Source organism: Alexandromys fortis, unplaced genomic scaffold (assembly GCF_014885135.2).
Source record: "Alexandromys fortis isolate MF-2015 unplaced genomic scaffold, M_Fortis_MF-2015_v1.1 scaffold_34, whole genome shotgun sequence".
Classification (NCBI taxonomy): Eukaryota; Metazoa; Chordata; class Mammalia; order Rodentia; family Cricetidae; genus Alexandromys; species Alexandromys fortis.
The window spans coordinates 855,779-873,467 of record NW_026067933.1 but is presented as its reverse complement, the minus strand read 5'-3'; the positions used below and the strand labels follow the sequence as shown (position 1 = coordinate 873,467).

Genomic DNA, 17,689 nt, shown 5'->3' with positions numbered 1-17,689 from the left:
GGGGGGGGGGGGGTTAAATTTAACTGAATATAAAATGGAGTCTACAAACACTGTATCACAATGCTGCCGGCTCCTTATTAACAGTACATAGCACTAAATCATGATTTCAAATATTTAGATCATACCTTTAGAAGAAATGTTGTTCCATCCACTTCCGCTTTACCCAGGAGCTGACAAGTCAGGTCATAAAACTGCAGGGGTTGAACATCACACAGCTGAACCACAGCTGAAGAAGCTGGGATGTGTGTGGATGCCCAAACCCGCAAGTCTTCTACCATTTCTTGGTCCTGAGCACTGAAGCTAAACAGTTTGCTTGAACACCGTGCTGTGAAAGGAGTCCCTAAAGTTCCTTCAAATGTCAAAGATGCAAAGCCAGAGCTGTTGATTCCCTGAAGCTCATTTTTATAGACTTGGATCTAAGAAAGAGACAAAGTGGAAAACAAACAAAACGCTGACTGTGGTGGTTTGAATAACAATGGCCCCATAGGCCCAAATACTTGAATGCTTAGTCACAGGGAGTAGAACTCTGATACAATTAGGATTGAGAGGTGTGGCCTTGGAGGAAGTGTGTCCCTGGAGGTGGGCTAAAGCCCACGCCAGGCCCAGTCTCTCTCTCTCTCTCTCTCTCTCTCTCTCTCTCTCTCTCTCTCTCTCTCTCTCTCTCTCTCTCTGCCTGTGGATTAGGATGTAGAACTCTCAGCTTACTTCTCCAGCACCATGGCCTGCTACACCTGCTGTCAAGCTCCCTACCATCATGAAAATGGACTAAGCCTCTGCAACTGTAAGGAACTTCCTAATTAAATGCTTTTTCTTATAAAAGGTGCCTTGGACATTGTGTTTCTTCTTCCTTCTTTATTATTTATTACTGAAGCAGCTTACAAACAATACAAAACACTCAACTGATGCTATGTCAAGATAAATAACTATGCAAATTTTAAAACACTAAAAGAAATTTATACTTTTAAAAAGGTAATAGTACCCAAATTCTATCAAACTTGCATTTTTATGTTTTTGAGTGTTAAATTCACATAATTTTCACAGGGGGAAAGTATTATGTGATAGCTACCAATGTGGTTTAGCGAAAGCACAAACACACGAGTGTGTAAAGTAATAAATACACTGGAGGTTAAGGCATCTTTGTAACTGAGCAGGCGGAACTATGCTGTGAGGACTTTCACTGTGTAAGTCTGTGGGCTCATTTATAAGTGGAAAACTATAAAATATGTCGTTTTAATATTTTCTCTTCTGGCCTGCAGGCATACACACAGACAGAACATTGTATACATAATAAATATTTAATATTTTCTTCATGAACAGATTTGTTCATATGAAATGCTCCCATCCCCTTTGTTATCTCTAGTAACACTTTATGTCTGATAGTAAAATCATTATTTCATTTTCTGGTTGCAATATACAAATTTTTTCTTATAGTTTTCCAATTTGCTTTTGTCCTTACATTTACAGCGTATTTTGCAGATGGTACATCTTTGATTCTGCTTATATTCACTCTCAACGTAACTTTACTTTTATGGCTATGGAGGTTCTTTCACCTAACTCCTCCAGAGTTCCCTGAGGCCTGAGGGGAGGGATTTGATGGAGACATCCCATTTAGGACTGAGTAGTCCAAGGTCTCTCGCTCTTTGCACACCGTCAGCTATGGGTCTCTGTATTTGTTTCCATCTACTGCAACAGAAAGCTTCTCTGATGATGGCTGAGCAAAATCTATGAGTAGAGCAGAACATTAGTATTTGGCTTTCTCTTGGATTCCCAGCCTACCTAGTCTCTGGATTTGGGCCACACAAGCAGTGTCAGAGATGAGCTGCATCTCACAGAGTGGGCCTCAAATGATCAGGTGTTGGTTAAGTTCTTCCAGGGCAGTTGAGTTTCAGTCTTCCCTCCCTCAGCTTACCAGGACTGCACAATTCATTGCTTTAAGAGTTAGAAGCCAATCAGACAAACACAATGAGAACCCATTCTTAAATAAAATTAAATTAATTTAAAAAAGTTACAAGATGTATCCTATCCCTTCCAAATGCTACATGAAAACTTGACAACATCAACCATACTAGGAAGTGACAGGACAAACCAGTTGGAATCACAGCTTCCAATGTACAGGAAGTTTATTTAAAAGAAGAGGTTTCTAGCTACTAATTGAGGCCTCATCCTATTTACATTCCTAGTCTCTTGAAATGCTTAAAGTCACCTTTTAACAAGGCAGCCATATCATTAGAACTAACTATGATTAGAGAACAATTCAGACTTCTTGTCTAATAAATGCAGGTTGTAGAAAGTATGAATTATACCTTCAGCCTATGAAAGCGAACAATGTCTCCAACTTTATAAATGATTGGAAGGCCTTCGTAGTTTCCACTAAAGAGCATGCACGTTAACTTCACGTTTGTCTGGTCCACAATTGTTACTACTGAACAATAATCTGGGAAACAAAAGTATTTAACAAAAAATTGAAGTATTTTAAAGCATTTGATAAAATAAGAATATGTTTATTAAAAATACTAAATTTTACTCTTCTCTATTATTAAGTCTAAGAAAAAAAATGAGATACAGACATATTTTTGGCTTTCAATACCACAGTCAAATTAATCTAAAGAAGTGCTCCACGAAAAATTAACCTTAAGATATACAGGAAAACAAAACAAAACAGTCTACATTATTTTTATAAAGAAATAACTTTTGTGTTCAAGTTTAAAACTCTTGATATTAACATTCTAAAATAGATATAATTACATTGATAGTGAGAGCTGTGAAAATAACAATGATTTCTAACACGGGCAAGGCTTTGGGTTTAATCCTCATTGGGGAGGGAGGGACGGAGGGAGAGACGGTGGGAGCCAAAGAGAAATCAAGATTATAAAGGCAGAAATGTGAAACATCAGCTCTGTACTATATAAGACACAGGATCAGACAGTTTACAAACACAGCCTGTCAAAATAAACATACAACACAAATGCACAATTTGTATACTATATATAAATAATACACCAATAAATAGATCAAGAAAAATGATAACATTTTAACTTAGAAACGTTATGAATATTTGTGCTTATAGAGAAGCACAGCTTTAACACTGTTGATCTTCAGAACTGTAATAGATGGCGCTGTAGTTCAGGAACTGTCCCACTAGAACGCTCAGCTCTCTCTCCAGCACCTTGCCTTGTTTCTCGCCATGGTCTGTAAATCAGCCCTGATTATTTTTTTTTTTTTTTTTTTTTTTTTTTCCTTTATAAGCATTGTGGACCTGGTGTCTCTTCGCAGCAATAGAAACCCTAACTAAGACATCTGGCAACTCTATTAACATCACCTTCATGTATTCATATATTTTAAGAAGCTTCTTTTGTATTGTTTCCATACACCCCCTCAAATGGCCCTGGTTTTAGCCATCTCTTCCAGTATTCGCCCCTTCAGCCCCACCCACATCAACCTCACCCCTACCCCATTTGATCTTCCCTTTCCAGAACCACTCCTCATCTCATCCATCCATAACAATCTATTCCATTTCACTTCTTAGGAAGACTTAGTACCTTGCTCTATACCTAACATTTTCATTATTTGGACTGTAGCTTGCCAGTCAAAGGCTTAATAGCCACTTTAAGCAACAACATGCCATATTTGTCTTTGGGCATCTGGGTTGTCAGTGAGGTGATTGTTTCTAGCTCCATCCACTTTCCTGTAAATGTCATGGTTTCAATTTTATTTAACAGCTGAAGCCCCAACATTACAGAAGAACTCTGGGTGACTGTCCAAGTAGAGAGATTCTCTGTCATTTCTAGAGTTTTTGGAAGTTGCTTACAATGCACTTCCTATTAACTTAGGTAATATTATATCCTTTTGAAGTCTTAGTGATGGAGGTGGGTCTTGTAACTTATCTGTTGCTTTCATTGGTTAATTAATAAAGAAACTGCCTTGGCCCATTTGATAGGCCCACCCTTAGGTGGGTGGAGTAAACAGAACAGGATGCTGGGAGAAAGAAGCTGAGTCAGGAGCCGCCATGATTCTCCCACTCCAGGCAGACGCAGGTTAAGATCTTTCCTGGTAAGCCAGCTCGTGGGCTACACAGATTATTAGAAATGGGTTAGATTAATATGTAAGAGCTAGCCAATAAGAGGCCAGGCAGTGTTTAAATGAATACAGTTTTCGTGTAATTATTTCGGGGCATAAGCTAGAGCTAGCTGGCGGCCGGGAGCTGGGGCAGCAGGGAAGCGGTCCGCAGCTCCTATCAACATCTTAGATGGATTTGAAGAATATAGTTACAGTTTTCCTTAGTTATGATAAAAGATAAGGTAGTTATAAATGTAACTGTAATTCTTGCTTGATACCTGTCTTGTTATATGTAATTTTACTATGTTAAAGTTAAAACCTTCCTTTTATTTAAACAGAAAGGGGGAAATGGTGTGGGAAGTCCTTCTGTATAATATTGCTTTTATTGGCTAATGAATAAAGAATCTGTCTTGGCCTGAGATAGGCTAGAGTAGAGCTAGGCAGGGAAAACTAAACTGAATGCTGGGAGAAAGACGGCAGTCAGGAGAAGCCATGTAGCCCCACCAGAGACAGACACCAGACAGAACCTTTCCAGTAAGCCACAGCCACATGGTAATACACAGATTAACAGAAATGGGTTAAATTAAGATGTAAGAACTAGCCAATAAGAAGCTAGATCTAATAGGCCAAGCAGTGATTTAATTAATATAGTTCCTGTGTAGTTATTTTGGGATTGAGCAGCCAGGAACAAAAATACGAAGATGGATATCTGGGTGGGTCTGTGAAGAGAATCTGTGGAGTCCACAGGGAATGGAGGAAGAGAGGGAAGACAGGCTGCTACTGGTCTAATACAGGACTGGAGATGAGTTGGGGAACAGCGAAGTGACAGGGAGTCTCCATCTGTATTCCCCGAGTCCTATAAAGAGATGGCCAGATGAGCTAAAAGAGGTTTATACCAGAAACTCTCTAGCAGCAAGAGGCATGGCAAAAAGACCTGCAATCTCTACATGTGTGTGTTTTATTAAATTACATTATCTGCCTGGAGTACAGCATGCAATGTGTATCTTATCTACCAGCATGCTGTCTTCTTCCCAACTCTTGCATGTTGTGCAGTTCTCTTTTGTAACTACAACTACCTGTGACTTTTAGTCACAGTGTGAAGAAAAAGGGCATTCCATGTGCTTAAATCCTTTGCTGACATAAGGCCAGAAAAAGAAAAAGGAAACTTTTTACATAAAGGCAAGAGTTCCGTTGAAAGCAAAACATGAAAACTTACCTTTATCTCTGTACATACATATTGATAAGTGATAAGCAATAGCCGTGAAAAACTTTAATTCTAAAATCATGATAGGAGTATGACATACTTTAAGCAGACTTAATATTTAGAGAACATTTTTCCTTGCATAGTTTATTTAAGCCTACCTGTAATTTAAATTTCTTTAGGAATGGTCTCCATTATCCTCCAATGCGAACAGTTCCATTATAGTGGTCAGTATTTAATATTTTAGTAGTGATAATTGTATAGCTTTACTTCATAGTGTTCCAGTCAACTTCCTAAAAATAGTACTTCAGTGAACCTAACTAATACTTTCACTCATCATTCAATGAGAATACCAAATAAGGACTGAATGATGCTTCACCCCAAAGTTTAAATTGTTCTCATCTGTTTTTTTTTTTTTTTTTTTTTTTCATGGAAAGCAGGGATCCAGCCCTCCCTGCAGGCTACTTCTGTCAGTACTCACTACTATGCAGCACTTATACTCTCTGCACAAGCAATGACTCATCACGGCAGAACACAGAGCTAATGATGTATGTGACATTTTCCTAAATAAATGGGAGCAGACATTTGAGTTCGGCACACATGGACAGAAACCTGAAAAAGGAATTAAATCAAACACTCAAGTTGTAGAGAAGTGACAAAGACAAGGTTGCTTGTTTATAAAACTGAGACCAGACTGCAGAGAAGGCAGTGGGTTAGACTTCAGCCACTGATTTCTACTTTGTCTAGAGCTAGATACTAGCAAATAGATTTATACAGCTTAGTAAAACACAGTAAAATATAAAATACACAGTTGACAATATTTTAAAGTACTAAAGTTGAGTATTTGCTACTTCTCAGATATGAAAACAAAGTATTTATGCTAAGCAATGTATCTTATAAACAGGGTTCCACCTGAACAAAACCTATATTACTTAGTGGTTAACATTAATTATCAAGGGTCTCATTTATGTACATGGCAGCAGACTAAGCTATATAACCACAGAATCTCTTGAATTTCTTTATAACAGCAAGCAGCGGACAGTATTGCTTCTAAATTTGAAAAAAGGAAATCCAGTTTTTCAAGTAGCTTAGTTAAGGTGTCCGAGCCATAGAAACTTGTAGGTGGTAAAGCTGAGAGGCACACAGAGCCTATGGAGCATGCTTTTAAAAGCAAAACAATCCCAAAGAAAGAAAAGCTTTAAACTGTGAAGGAGGTTTCAAAACTTTTTTAGCTGGGTAAATTATACTGCATCTCAATGATATTGTAGTATTTACTATTTCATGAATCTGACAGGAAATAGAAAATATAGTAAATTCACTGTAGAAGACTATGGCATTCCACCTATAAATTTATAATCAAGAACATCGTCACAGACTCTATTAATTCATTCTTAGGATATGAATACTGCATATTGCTATAATTCATAAGTTAATATAAGAAAAAAAGAGTCAGAATCAACAAAGGGGGCTCATGGGATATCTAAAAAAAGTGAAATTCTATAGGAAATACAAAGAAGATGTAGGCTACCTACCCAGGATAGAAATGATGAGTGCAGGAGAAAGCTGTTGGCATGGTGGTCCACAGGAAAGACATGGCCTGTTGCTTGCTTACCAAGGCATTCACCTTAGTTGGTATAAATACTGCTTTCATATTTAGCTACTTACACAATGTTAATTAAGCTATATGACTTATAAAAAGATGAAGCTGTACAAATCCCTTTCCTTTACACAGAAGAACAGGAACATTCATCAATTTCTAGATGTGAGAATTAAGAATGACAGAGTATTCATTATAAGGTTTTATAAACAAGAGAACGCTTAAAGGAGTTTCCGATTTGAATACCTTAGCTGTGTGCATATGCCTTATGTATAACTAAAAAAAGCTAGACGTGCATGCATGACATATTTATGTTCTAAGAGAATACAGTGAATATTTTTTCAGGGTGGTGACTGCATACAAAAAACTCCTGAAGAACCAGCATTCAGGAAGCAGACACATTTTGGGGAGAAAACATAAACACAGACAGGCTATTATATTTACCATTAAGTCTTCTCAGTTCACAGAATTCATAAAACTAATTCATGTTCTTACTTATAGAAAGAATATGACAATTGTAAAATTGTTCCCTCTCTGAACCTGGAGAAGACATTGAAAATCTCTTACTGGTTGCTGTGCCTCAATTTTCTTATATAGAAAATAGGTTAATAAAGGTATCCAAAGAACCAAATCTAATGGTAAATTTAATTTCAGCCCTGGGAAGGCAGAGGCAGGAGGATCTCTGTGAATGCAATACCAGCCTGATCTACATACTGAGTTCTAGGACATCCAGGGCTACATAGTGAGACCCGGTATTGAAGAAAAGCAAACAAACAGGAAAAAAAGGTATTCAAAACAAAGAATTGTTGTAACAAGTAAATAGGTACTATATGTACCTGACATGTTAAGTGCCACGTGAGTCGTGATGGAGAGAAGGCTCAGTGGAAAGAGAGCATACTCCTCTTCCAGAGTACCACAGTTCAATTCCTGGTACCCAAGTCATATTGCTCACAGAGGCCTCTAATTCCAGTTCTGACACCTGTAACCTTTGGAGACAATGAAAACCACATGCATATATCCACACATATATATGTGATTAATAAGTATTAATAAAATATTTAAAAGGGGGTTAAAGAGATGGCTCCCTGCTTTGGGTGAGCCCCATACATAGAGGCTAATAATAACCATCTGTAACACTAACCCCAGGGGATCTGACACCTTCTACTGGCCTCAGTGGCCAGCAAGTAGACAATTGGTGCACAGATACATATTCAGGCAAAACACCTGTACACCAAAAATAAAAATTAATAATGAAAAGTGTTACCTAAGTACTTGCAAGGAGTGGCAGCCACAACACCAACAGGACCTTTACCTTTGCTCCTCACAATACTTTCCTTATAAACCTACCTACATATGATCCTACAATCTGTCAGTGCTAGATGGTTTTATGATAACTTGATGCAAGCTAAAATCATCTGATGTAGGTGGGTCTTCTATCTATCTGTTGCTTTCATTGGTTAATTAATAAAGAAAACTGCTTGGCCTGATAGGTCAGAACATAGGTAGGCGGGGAAGAAAGAACAGAATGCTAGGAGGAGTAAGGCAGTGAGACAGACGCTATAGCTCTCCTCTCCAAGATGGACGCAGGTTAAGATCCTTCCCGGTAAGCCACCACCTCATGGTGCTACACAGATTATTAGAAATGGGTTCATCAAGATGTGAGAATTAGCCAGTAAGAGGCTAGAGCTAATGAGCCAAGCAGTGTTTAAAAGAATACAGTTTTCATGTAATTATTTTGGGTAAAGCTAGCTGGTGGCTGGGAGCCCTCCCGGGCCGTGGGAAACAGGCCGCTACTCCATCTACAATCACCTGAGAGGAGAGAACCTCAATTAAGAAAATGCCTCCACCACAACCAGTTCTAAGGACCTAAGAGCAGGATAACTGATTCTGTTCCTTCCTGCAGGCTGGACTGGGTGAGCTAGCCAAAGCAGTGCTGGAGAGCTCATCCAGGAAGTGTCAAGGAGGGTGAGCTGACCAATGCAGCTACCACTCAGGTACTATAGAATAATCTTTTTCGCCGTGCGGTGGTGGCGCACGCCTTTAATCTCAGCACTCGGGAGGCAGAGGCAGGCGGATCTCTGGGAGTTCGAGGCCAGCCTGGTCTACAAGAGCTAGTTCCGGGACAGGCACCAAAGCTACAGAAAAAAAAAAAAAAAAAGAGAGAGTAATCTTTTTGTATACTGTGAAGATGTGTCTTTACCAAGGAGCCTTTTGCCTGGATTAATAAAAGACCTGACTGGTCAACAGGTAGGCAACAAAAGGTTAGGCGGGAGGGTTGAACTGAGAGAAAGTTGGGAAGAAAGGCAGGTCATGAGAGTTGCCATCCAAACAGAGTAAGAAACTGCTGGTAAAGGTACAGCCATGTGGTAAAGTACAGAGAAGAAATATGGGTTAATTTAAGATGTAAGAGCTAATTAGTAACAAGCTTAAACTATCCACTGAATATTTATAATTAATAATAAGTCTCTGTGTGGTTATTTGGGAGCTGGTTAGTAGGGACAGAGCAATTCCACCTACACCCAGGCTCAGAACCAGGGCTATGAGTTAGCCCACCCCAACATCCACCTCATCTATGAACTATTGGAATATGTGAATGAAATGAACCTACAGATCCAAAACTTTAGGATCTTTACAACCCAGGACAACAACAGGATATCCAAGAGGAGCCCCAAAGAGATCCCATTATTGATAGTGTGGTAGAAGCCAGGGGCCTCAAAGCAGACTAATGACTCATGGGAATGAATACTTGCGTGTAAAGATTAATAGACTAAACGGTAAACTGTTTGACTCAACAGGTCACACTATAGCTTCCATGATGGGATCCTCTTTTTTTTTTTTTTTTTTTTTGGTTTGGTTTTTCTTTTAAATTTTGCTTTGTTTTGGGGGGAAATGTTTTAAGGGTTGAGGGTAGATGCAAGGAGATGGGAACGTAAATGGGATGGAAATCCACAAAGAATCAATAAAAGATAAAAGAAAAAGAAGGAAATGCCTTCATAAGATCAGGAGGTACGCAAATCTGCAGGGCATTTCACAATTAGTGATTCATGGGGGGGGAGGGACCACCACCGAAAACTGAATGGCATTCCTTTGTCATCCTTAAGTCTGTGCTTGTGTTCCATCCCTGGATTGGTGGTCATGGGTTCCATAAGAAAGAAGGCTGAGCAAGTCAGTAAGCAGCACTACTCCATGGCCTCTGCATCAGCTTCTGCCTTCAGTTTCCTACCCTGACTGCCTTTGATGATTAACAATGCTATGGAACTCTAAGTTAACTAAACCCTTTGCTCCCCAGGTTGCTTAGTCATGGTGTTTTGTCCCAGCAATAGAAACCCAAACTAAGACACTAGCCTTATGAAGATAAATCTACTATCTAAAAATATCCTGCCAAGAAACACTGCCAATCATATCAGAATTGGCACACAAGTCTGAATGCACAGACTTAAAGACTTCAAAGAAATGTCATTCAATCTTCACTGGTGTCTTAATTAACTGCTTTTAGTTAGCTCTTAACCTCACAGAAAAGAAAATTCACTATGAATATAAAGGAAGTTTCTAGAAAAAATGAGGGTATAACATAACCATTTAACCTTATTCAAAAACTAAATTAAAATGTCAGTGACACAAAATAAAGCAATACTGGTGGAGCAAAAAGCTAATCAAGGGCCAGAAAGATCTAATATCAAACTTCCAACTCAATACTAAGTGTACCAGATGAGACCAGCAAGGAGCCTGCCTTCACAGACTTTGATAATTGCTCCAAGGAAGTGACTCACCAAACAAAACAACAAAACAAATTAATAAGAATAATGTGTGTGTGCGTGTGTGTATATATAAGAAGCACTTATATATATGTATATATATATATACATATATACACATATTTTCTTGGTTCTGTTGTTATTTTTCAATCTTTCACAAATGTAAACACAGGATTAAAGGTAATTTAATAGTCTGCTGCCTTGATACCTGGCATCAGAAGGAAAGATAGAGAGCAGAAAGAACATCATATTAGCATCCTTTCCCTAAACAATACACAGTACAAATATGCCTGGACACATACACACGTGTATATGCTTAAATACTTCAGGAGTCCTTCAGATTCAAACTGATGAGAAGGTATTTAACTAGTTTTAAACTTTGATAATATTTTGCATAGCTTGACATAAATCTGAAAAGATAACAAATGATGAATTAAGCTCTTTATTCTGTAATCTTGAGCAATTCACTCAATTTCCTCAGCATGACTACGTGTGAATTGCCTTGGAGTTTTATTGCGAGGGAAAGCTTACCTAAGAAGGTCTTTAATCAAAGAAGCAAGCATACATAAATTACAGAATCCATGAGCGATTCCTCCACAAATGCACTTCCATTTCTTTTTTAACTAAAATACTGTTTTTTTAATGCTGTATTTCAGTGGCGATCAGCCAACAGCTGACAAGTTTATTATAGAAAAAATCAAGTGAAAGTTTGGAAGGAAATTAATTTGCTAAAGAACCCACTGTATGTGGTAATCGTCCTTTTACCAGCAAATTTACTATGTAATGTATAAAAGAGCATTATCTTTCATCGTTCTGCTAAGTGGTCATATAATCGCCCTTCATATTTTAATTATACTGCAAGGGGACATGAAGCTAGAAGAGGTGTGTAAATACCCCACTATTCTAAGCACTATGACATAGTGACAAATTTGTCTCAAGATGGAGACTCTGCGTTGAGCAGTTAAACTCATCATCTTTTACACGATGTAATAGACAACCAGAAGGTACAGATGGCACACGTAACAAACCTGTGGACAGCTACACCAAGATCAGTACTATTTCTTTTAAGTACAAAATCTTTGAATGAAGAAAACAGTAAGTTTTCAAGTTAACTGGACAGTGGATACGCAGTAAAGAGCAAGCAAGCAAACAAACAAAAAAGAGCTGGCAGTGAGAAGGCTCGGCATGAAAGATGTCTGCTGCCAAAGCCTGATGACCTAAGTCTGTTTCACAGAACCCAAGAGGAAGAAGGAAACCAGCTCAGTATGCTGCCCTCTGTCTTCCACACATGTGCTGTGGTTTACGCACCCTTCTTCACACACACACACACACAACACTGATCCATTCTACAACACAGACGGACCTCAGAATCGTTATCTCCTACATAAAGCAGGAGCTAAAGGTCACATAGATTATCACTGAGTCTATGTCCAGAACCTGCAGAAGGACAATGTGTGTCTCTGGATTTATAGCTGAGCTCAGGAATGAGGCTCTAAATAAAAAGAATGGTTTGATATGATATTATGCTTGTATTCCTTAACCTATTAAAAATAAATCACTCATCCTGATCAAATCACCATATATAATCTTCCAAACAATGTTTTATTTAACAAATAATTTTAAAACAAGGCAGTTATTAACAAAACATTAGTTCATCTCACACCATTTACTGCAATAAAAGCAATGTGTGCGCGTGTGTGTGTGTGTGTGTGTGTGTTTAATGAATCTAATGGAAACAGTAAGCCTACATTTTAAAAACTTGAATGGTTAAAATTTCAAAACCAAACAAGAACAACAACAAAAAGCTGCTGATCAGATCTATTAACTATATCATGTGGGGCACCATCAACAGGAAAAACTAAAATGTGCACAATAGCTAAGCAAAACATCATTGAAGAAATAATCCACTAATATACAAGATGCCACTAGAAATAATGAAACGTAAAAAAAAAAAAATAAGGAGGAGAAAATGTCCTATCTTTTCAAGGTAGTAAAGAGAAGGTGGCAAAGGAGGATTCTGTTGAGGTAGCAGGATGATTACAGATGGACAGCAAGGCAACTGTTAACCTAACAACAGTTCTTGAGAAATCATTCTGTCTCGAAAGTAATAGGAAAGTATTCATTGGTATCACACAAAACTGGCAAATTGTCATTTAAAGAAAGACTGTCAACTATAATGCCTCAATCATGTATCGCAGCTGGTGACATATGCAACCCATACAATCTGAACAGCTCAGTTTACCATGTTCACACATACACTATATATACATATATACATATATATACATACACACACACATATATATATATACATTCCACAAAAGTATGTTAGATCTTTATAATGATCCTCATAGAAAGACTACAACATTAAGCTAGATGTTGTTGACACACGCCTTTAATCCCAGAACTCGGGAGGCAGAGGCAGGTGGATCTCTGTGAGTTCGAAGCCAGCCTAGTCTATAAAGCAAGTTCCAAACTAGACTCCATTATCTACATTAAAGAAGCAGAACCTTAGAGTTATTGAGGGAATCACTGCTGTAAGAGTCTCCCAAATCCTTCCTATCTCAAACAGGTCACATGACACCCATGTGTCAGGTTAATGGTAAGTAACATCTTAGGAATCCAAATGGAGGGTAGGGAGATGGCTCAGTCAGCAAAGTGGTCGGTGAGTCAGAATCAAGACTCACTTCTATTTCCAGGACCCATGTTAAAAGGCAAACAATAAAGCAAAAACAAACAAAACCATGTGTGTTGACATCTATAATCCCTGTGCTGAGGAGACAGAAGACAAAGATCCCAGGGGCTCAGGGTCAGGTACCCAAGTTCCAGGCAATTAAGAGACCCTGTCTCAAATTAAAGCAAAACAAAATAGATTGGGTAGACAGTTCCTGAGGAACACCACCGGAAGTTGTTCACTGGTTTCTACATACATGCACTCATGCACACATGAAAGGGAACACACTTGAACAACATATATACATACACAATAAAGGTATTAAATTACTATTATGAATTAGTGGTTTTAATATTGTATGTCCTTTTACTAATAGAACTGATCAACCTCTGATGGAATAAAAGTTATAACTCTACCATGACTTAATATAAAGCTTGATAAAAAAAAAAAGCATCTGCTACCAGATAAAGGCTATAATGGGAAATGATAATACACTAGGGGCCATATATAATTTTTTCCTGTTTTTTTTTTTTTTTTTTTTTTTTGAGACAGGGTTTCTCTGTGTAGCTCTGGCTGTCTTGGAACTAGCTCTTTTAGACCAGGCTGGCCTCAAACTCACAGAGTTCTGCCTGCTTCCGCATCAATAGTGCTGGGATTAAATATGTATGCCACCACCACCTGGTTTATAATTTTCAATATTCAGGATGCAAAGAAAAGTATTATTTTTAATCATTTAGTAAAGAAGCCAAATCACACCTTCTATCTCTATAACTAATGTAACATTTTTTAAATAAATTTAACAAAAATTCTAGTTTGTCACATATAATATTGTACAAATTCAAAATCTGAGCTACATAAAGGTAATTCCCCTATCTAGTTATATATACATCTAGAGCAGTGGTTCTCAACCTTCCTAATGTGGAGACCCTTTAATACAGTTCCTCAGGTTGCGGTGAATGCCAACCATAAAATTAGTTCCTTGCTACTTCATAACTAATTTTGCTACTGTATGAATCATAACTCAAATATCTGATTTGCAGGATATCTGACATTCAAACACTGTAAGAAGGTTTTCTGACCCCTAAGGGGTGGCAACCCATGGGTTGAGAAGCACTGATCCAGATGTTACTGACATTGTGGCTCTGTATTGTGCCACCACTGCTTTAAATAAGACAGCTGTGGACTGTATGTACATCCACACTTATGCCAGTACTTTTCTGTGGTAACACAGTCACTGAGTTGACCCTTTGGTGTACTTAAACATCAGTGTGATTTGCGTGACATCCATTGCTGCACTTAATTCTGTTGAAGGATGAGCTTCAACAGAAACAAAGATGCCGCTGTAACTGAAACTACAGGATGGACAGTCTTAAAGCTTCATTCCCTGTCGTGCTGAAGACATCATGTTATGTTTGAAAGATGGATCTTAAAGTTTCAGTGACTGCTCAGATAAAACTGATGGCATTCATTTTTATTTGGTGTCTCAGAAGAAACACACAGAAACATATTGTCCTCGTAATAACAGATGGTTCATTACTAGCCATGAATTTTTTACTAAGGTTCTGGATTCAACTACACACTATCTGATAGAAATATGAGGCATAAGCATACATACTAAATAATTATATTTCCCCATGGCATTCCTTTTTATTCATGATTTAATAATACAATCAGAAAGAAGCATGATTATATTACCTAGAAACTAAACATATACTGTCATCAGTGTTTTTAAACAACATTTTAATTTTACACTAACATTTTTAATTGCTTCTAAAAATTATGCATGCTCTGATCACCTTATTTAAAAACGTTCCATAATAAAAATTAACACGTCAAATGCAAAGGTTTACGATTGCATCTTCTACCAAGTTAGATGGATAAGCCTGGCAGTCAGACTCTGGGACTAAGAGTGATAGAGAGCAAAAGGGTCACAGTGTTCATTACACACAGTATTCAGACAAAGGATGGAAAGAGGCCATTATCACCAATGTGAAGGCTCCTAAGGATATGATATGGAGAAAGGATACGGGCTCAGGGAAGGACAAGTAGAAATGAAAATGTTTAGGAAATTTTACATCAAACTTTATCTGTTTCAACTTAATATTTCATTGACCTCTAAAACAAACTGTACATTAGTAAAATATGAAAATCAATTTCTCTTCGATTCAGCACACTCATGAGCTTACTCTCAGCTAATTGGTCTATAATACAATTTTTGTAATTGTAAAAATTATAAAACTTGCAAAAATGCAAATATTTACATTTTTGCATATATCTTGAATCATCAGTTCAATGAGGACATCTCTTTGTTCCCAATGTGCTCACAGCTTCTAGGATGCAGTATGTAAACAATATTTTATATTTTAATCAATAATATACACTGCTTACTGTTTTCAACATGTCTGAAATATGGCTTCCCACCAAAAACGAAAAGGATACTTTTGTAGTATTCTTTGTAATTAACAAAACTTAACACAGTGACCTTAATAAATTATAGCATTTTAGAACAGGTAAAATACACTAATAAGTGTTCAGTTTACTTGAACTGGATTAAACAGATAAAATGTGTTTTTTATCGTCTTGTGAAAAAAACTAAATGAATGGTTTCTGATACAGCTTTTTACAAATCTGTTTAAAGAGTTACATTATCATACAATTTATGGATCATACTTTCTTGATTTTCTTTGAAATGCAGAGATCAAAACTGATGTAGTTTTAAATTCCAATCTTTTAATCATCTAATATTCTTTTTTGGGTGATAGGAATAAAATCCCATAACATAAGGTCTACCAATTAAACAAAATTTTAGAATACAGCACAATGGATCCCTACATCCTTTTTTATTTTTTTAACCCTGTATAACTGAAAATTTACAGTTCCTTGTAATGCAGTCCTAATTAGTTTTATTAAATACTAAATAAAAACCCAGAGTCAGGTATTAGGGGGTGAAAGCTGAAAGATGAGAGAAGCAGAGCGGCCAGCCACTAGTCCTTACCTCTATGAAATCCTCAGACTGAATGAGGTATCCTGTCTCTGCAAGTCAGAGTCTTCAGACTGAACACCATCTCTACAAAACCTCAGACTGAATCCTCAACTCCTGTCTCCTCCCACCTTCTATTCCTCTCTTCGCTTGGCCATATCACTTCCCACCTCTACCTCCCTAGCGCTGGGATTAAAGGTGTAAGCAACCAACACTTGGCTATGTTTCTCTTTTAGACTGATTCAATTTCCTGTAGCCCAGGGTGGCCTTGAACTTACAGAGATTCATCTGTCTGTCTCCCTGAGTGCTGGGATTAAAGGTATATACCACCGCTGCCTGGTCTCTATGCCTAACTAGTGTGGCTAGCTCTGCACTCTAATCTTCAGGCAAGCTTTATTTGTTAAAACACAAACAAAATACCACCACAGTCACTAAACAGCAAATATCGATTTCCTACTTCCTTTATCTCCTGGCAACAGCCACTCTGCCTTCCACTCTGTGCAAGACTGTTTATATCCAGCAACAGCACGGAATCCAGCCTCTTACTGACGTACTTCAGTTGACACCACTGTGGATTTCCTTCTTTACAAACCTAACAATACTTTACTGCAAGGAAATGTGGTTTTCTTTATCTGCTCATCCTGATGAGCATTTTGGCTGATTCTACAACTTGTCTATTGTGAGTGACACCGCAGTGAGCAGTAAGAATATAAGTAATCCTGTATGATCCTGATTTCAGTTTACTTAGATAAACATCTACAAGTGACTGCTGGCTCGTAAGGCATTTCCACCTTAGAGAAAGTTTATCCTCATGAGGGCTGCACAGCAGCACATCGGGGTATGACAGTCCACTTTCTTCGTAGCCACACCAACATTTATTTGGTGTTTTGGTAATGGTGTCTTTAACGGGTGTAAGGTGGCAGCCGTGGATGGTTGATTTCATTCCCTAATGCCTATCACCATGTTTTTTCAGGTTCTGACTGCTCTTGCTTCTTTGAAGAGCTGTCTATCCAAGTCCTTGACCTAACCCTTAAGCTTGTTTTTGTTTTATTTCTTCCTGTTGAGATGTAAGAGTTCCCTAAACATTTGAGAGGAATCCTTAAGAGGCAAATGGGCAGTCTCTCCCATTCTATAGGCTGTCTTTTACCGCACTGGCCAGTTCATTCAGCTGCGTGGAAGTCTACAGCTTGGTGCTTTGCCACATGACTCTTTTTTTTGTGGTGGATTCCTTCGGTATCATATAAAAGACATCATGTTTATTATCATGTCCTGTATTTAAATACCTGACTTTGTTTCCCCTTCGAATATGGAATCCAGTTTTCCCAGTACTACTAGTTGAAGAGACCATCCTTTCAACACTGCATGTTCTTGGCACATCTGCCGATGTAGGTAAACACCCACGAGTTTTTATTTCCAGTATTTCAAT

General features: G+C 37.9%; 1 protein-coding gene across 4 annotated transcripts in view; it reads right to left on the bottom strand.

Moving 5' to 3' along the window:
• Positions 1 to 17,689, bottom strand: part of Pot1 (protection of telomeres 1) — a 65,376-nt gene that overhangs the window by 32,665 nt on the left and 15,022 nt on the right. For 3 of the 4 annotated variants that reach the window (XM_050145898.1, XM_050145897.1, XM_050145899.1), the window contains exons 5-6: positions 2,304 to 2,434; positions 126 to 416 (exon numbers count right to left, since the gene is read on the bottom strand). In XM_050145898.1, coding sequence (XP_050001855.1) covers positions 126 to 416; positions 2,304 to 2,434 — 422 coding nt within the window. Of the gene's footprint in view, positions 1 to 125; positions 417 to 1,776; positions 1,930 to 2,303; positions 2,435 to 17,689 lie in introns of those variants that run through there. The other variant, XM_050145900.1, reaches the window with a different exon arrangement.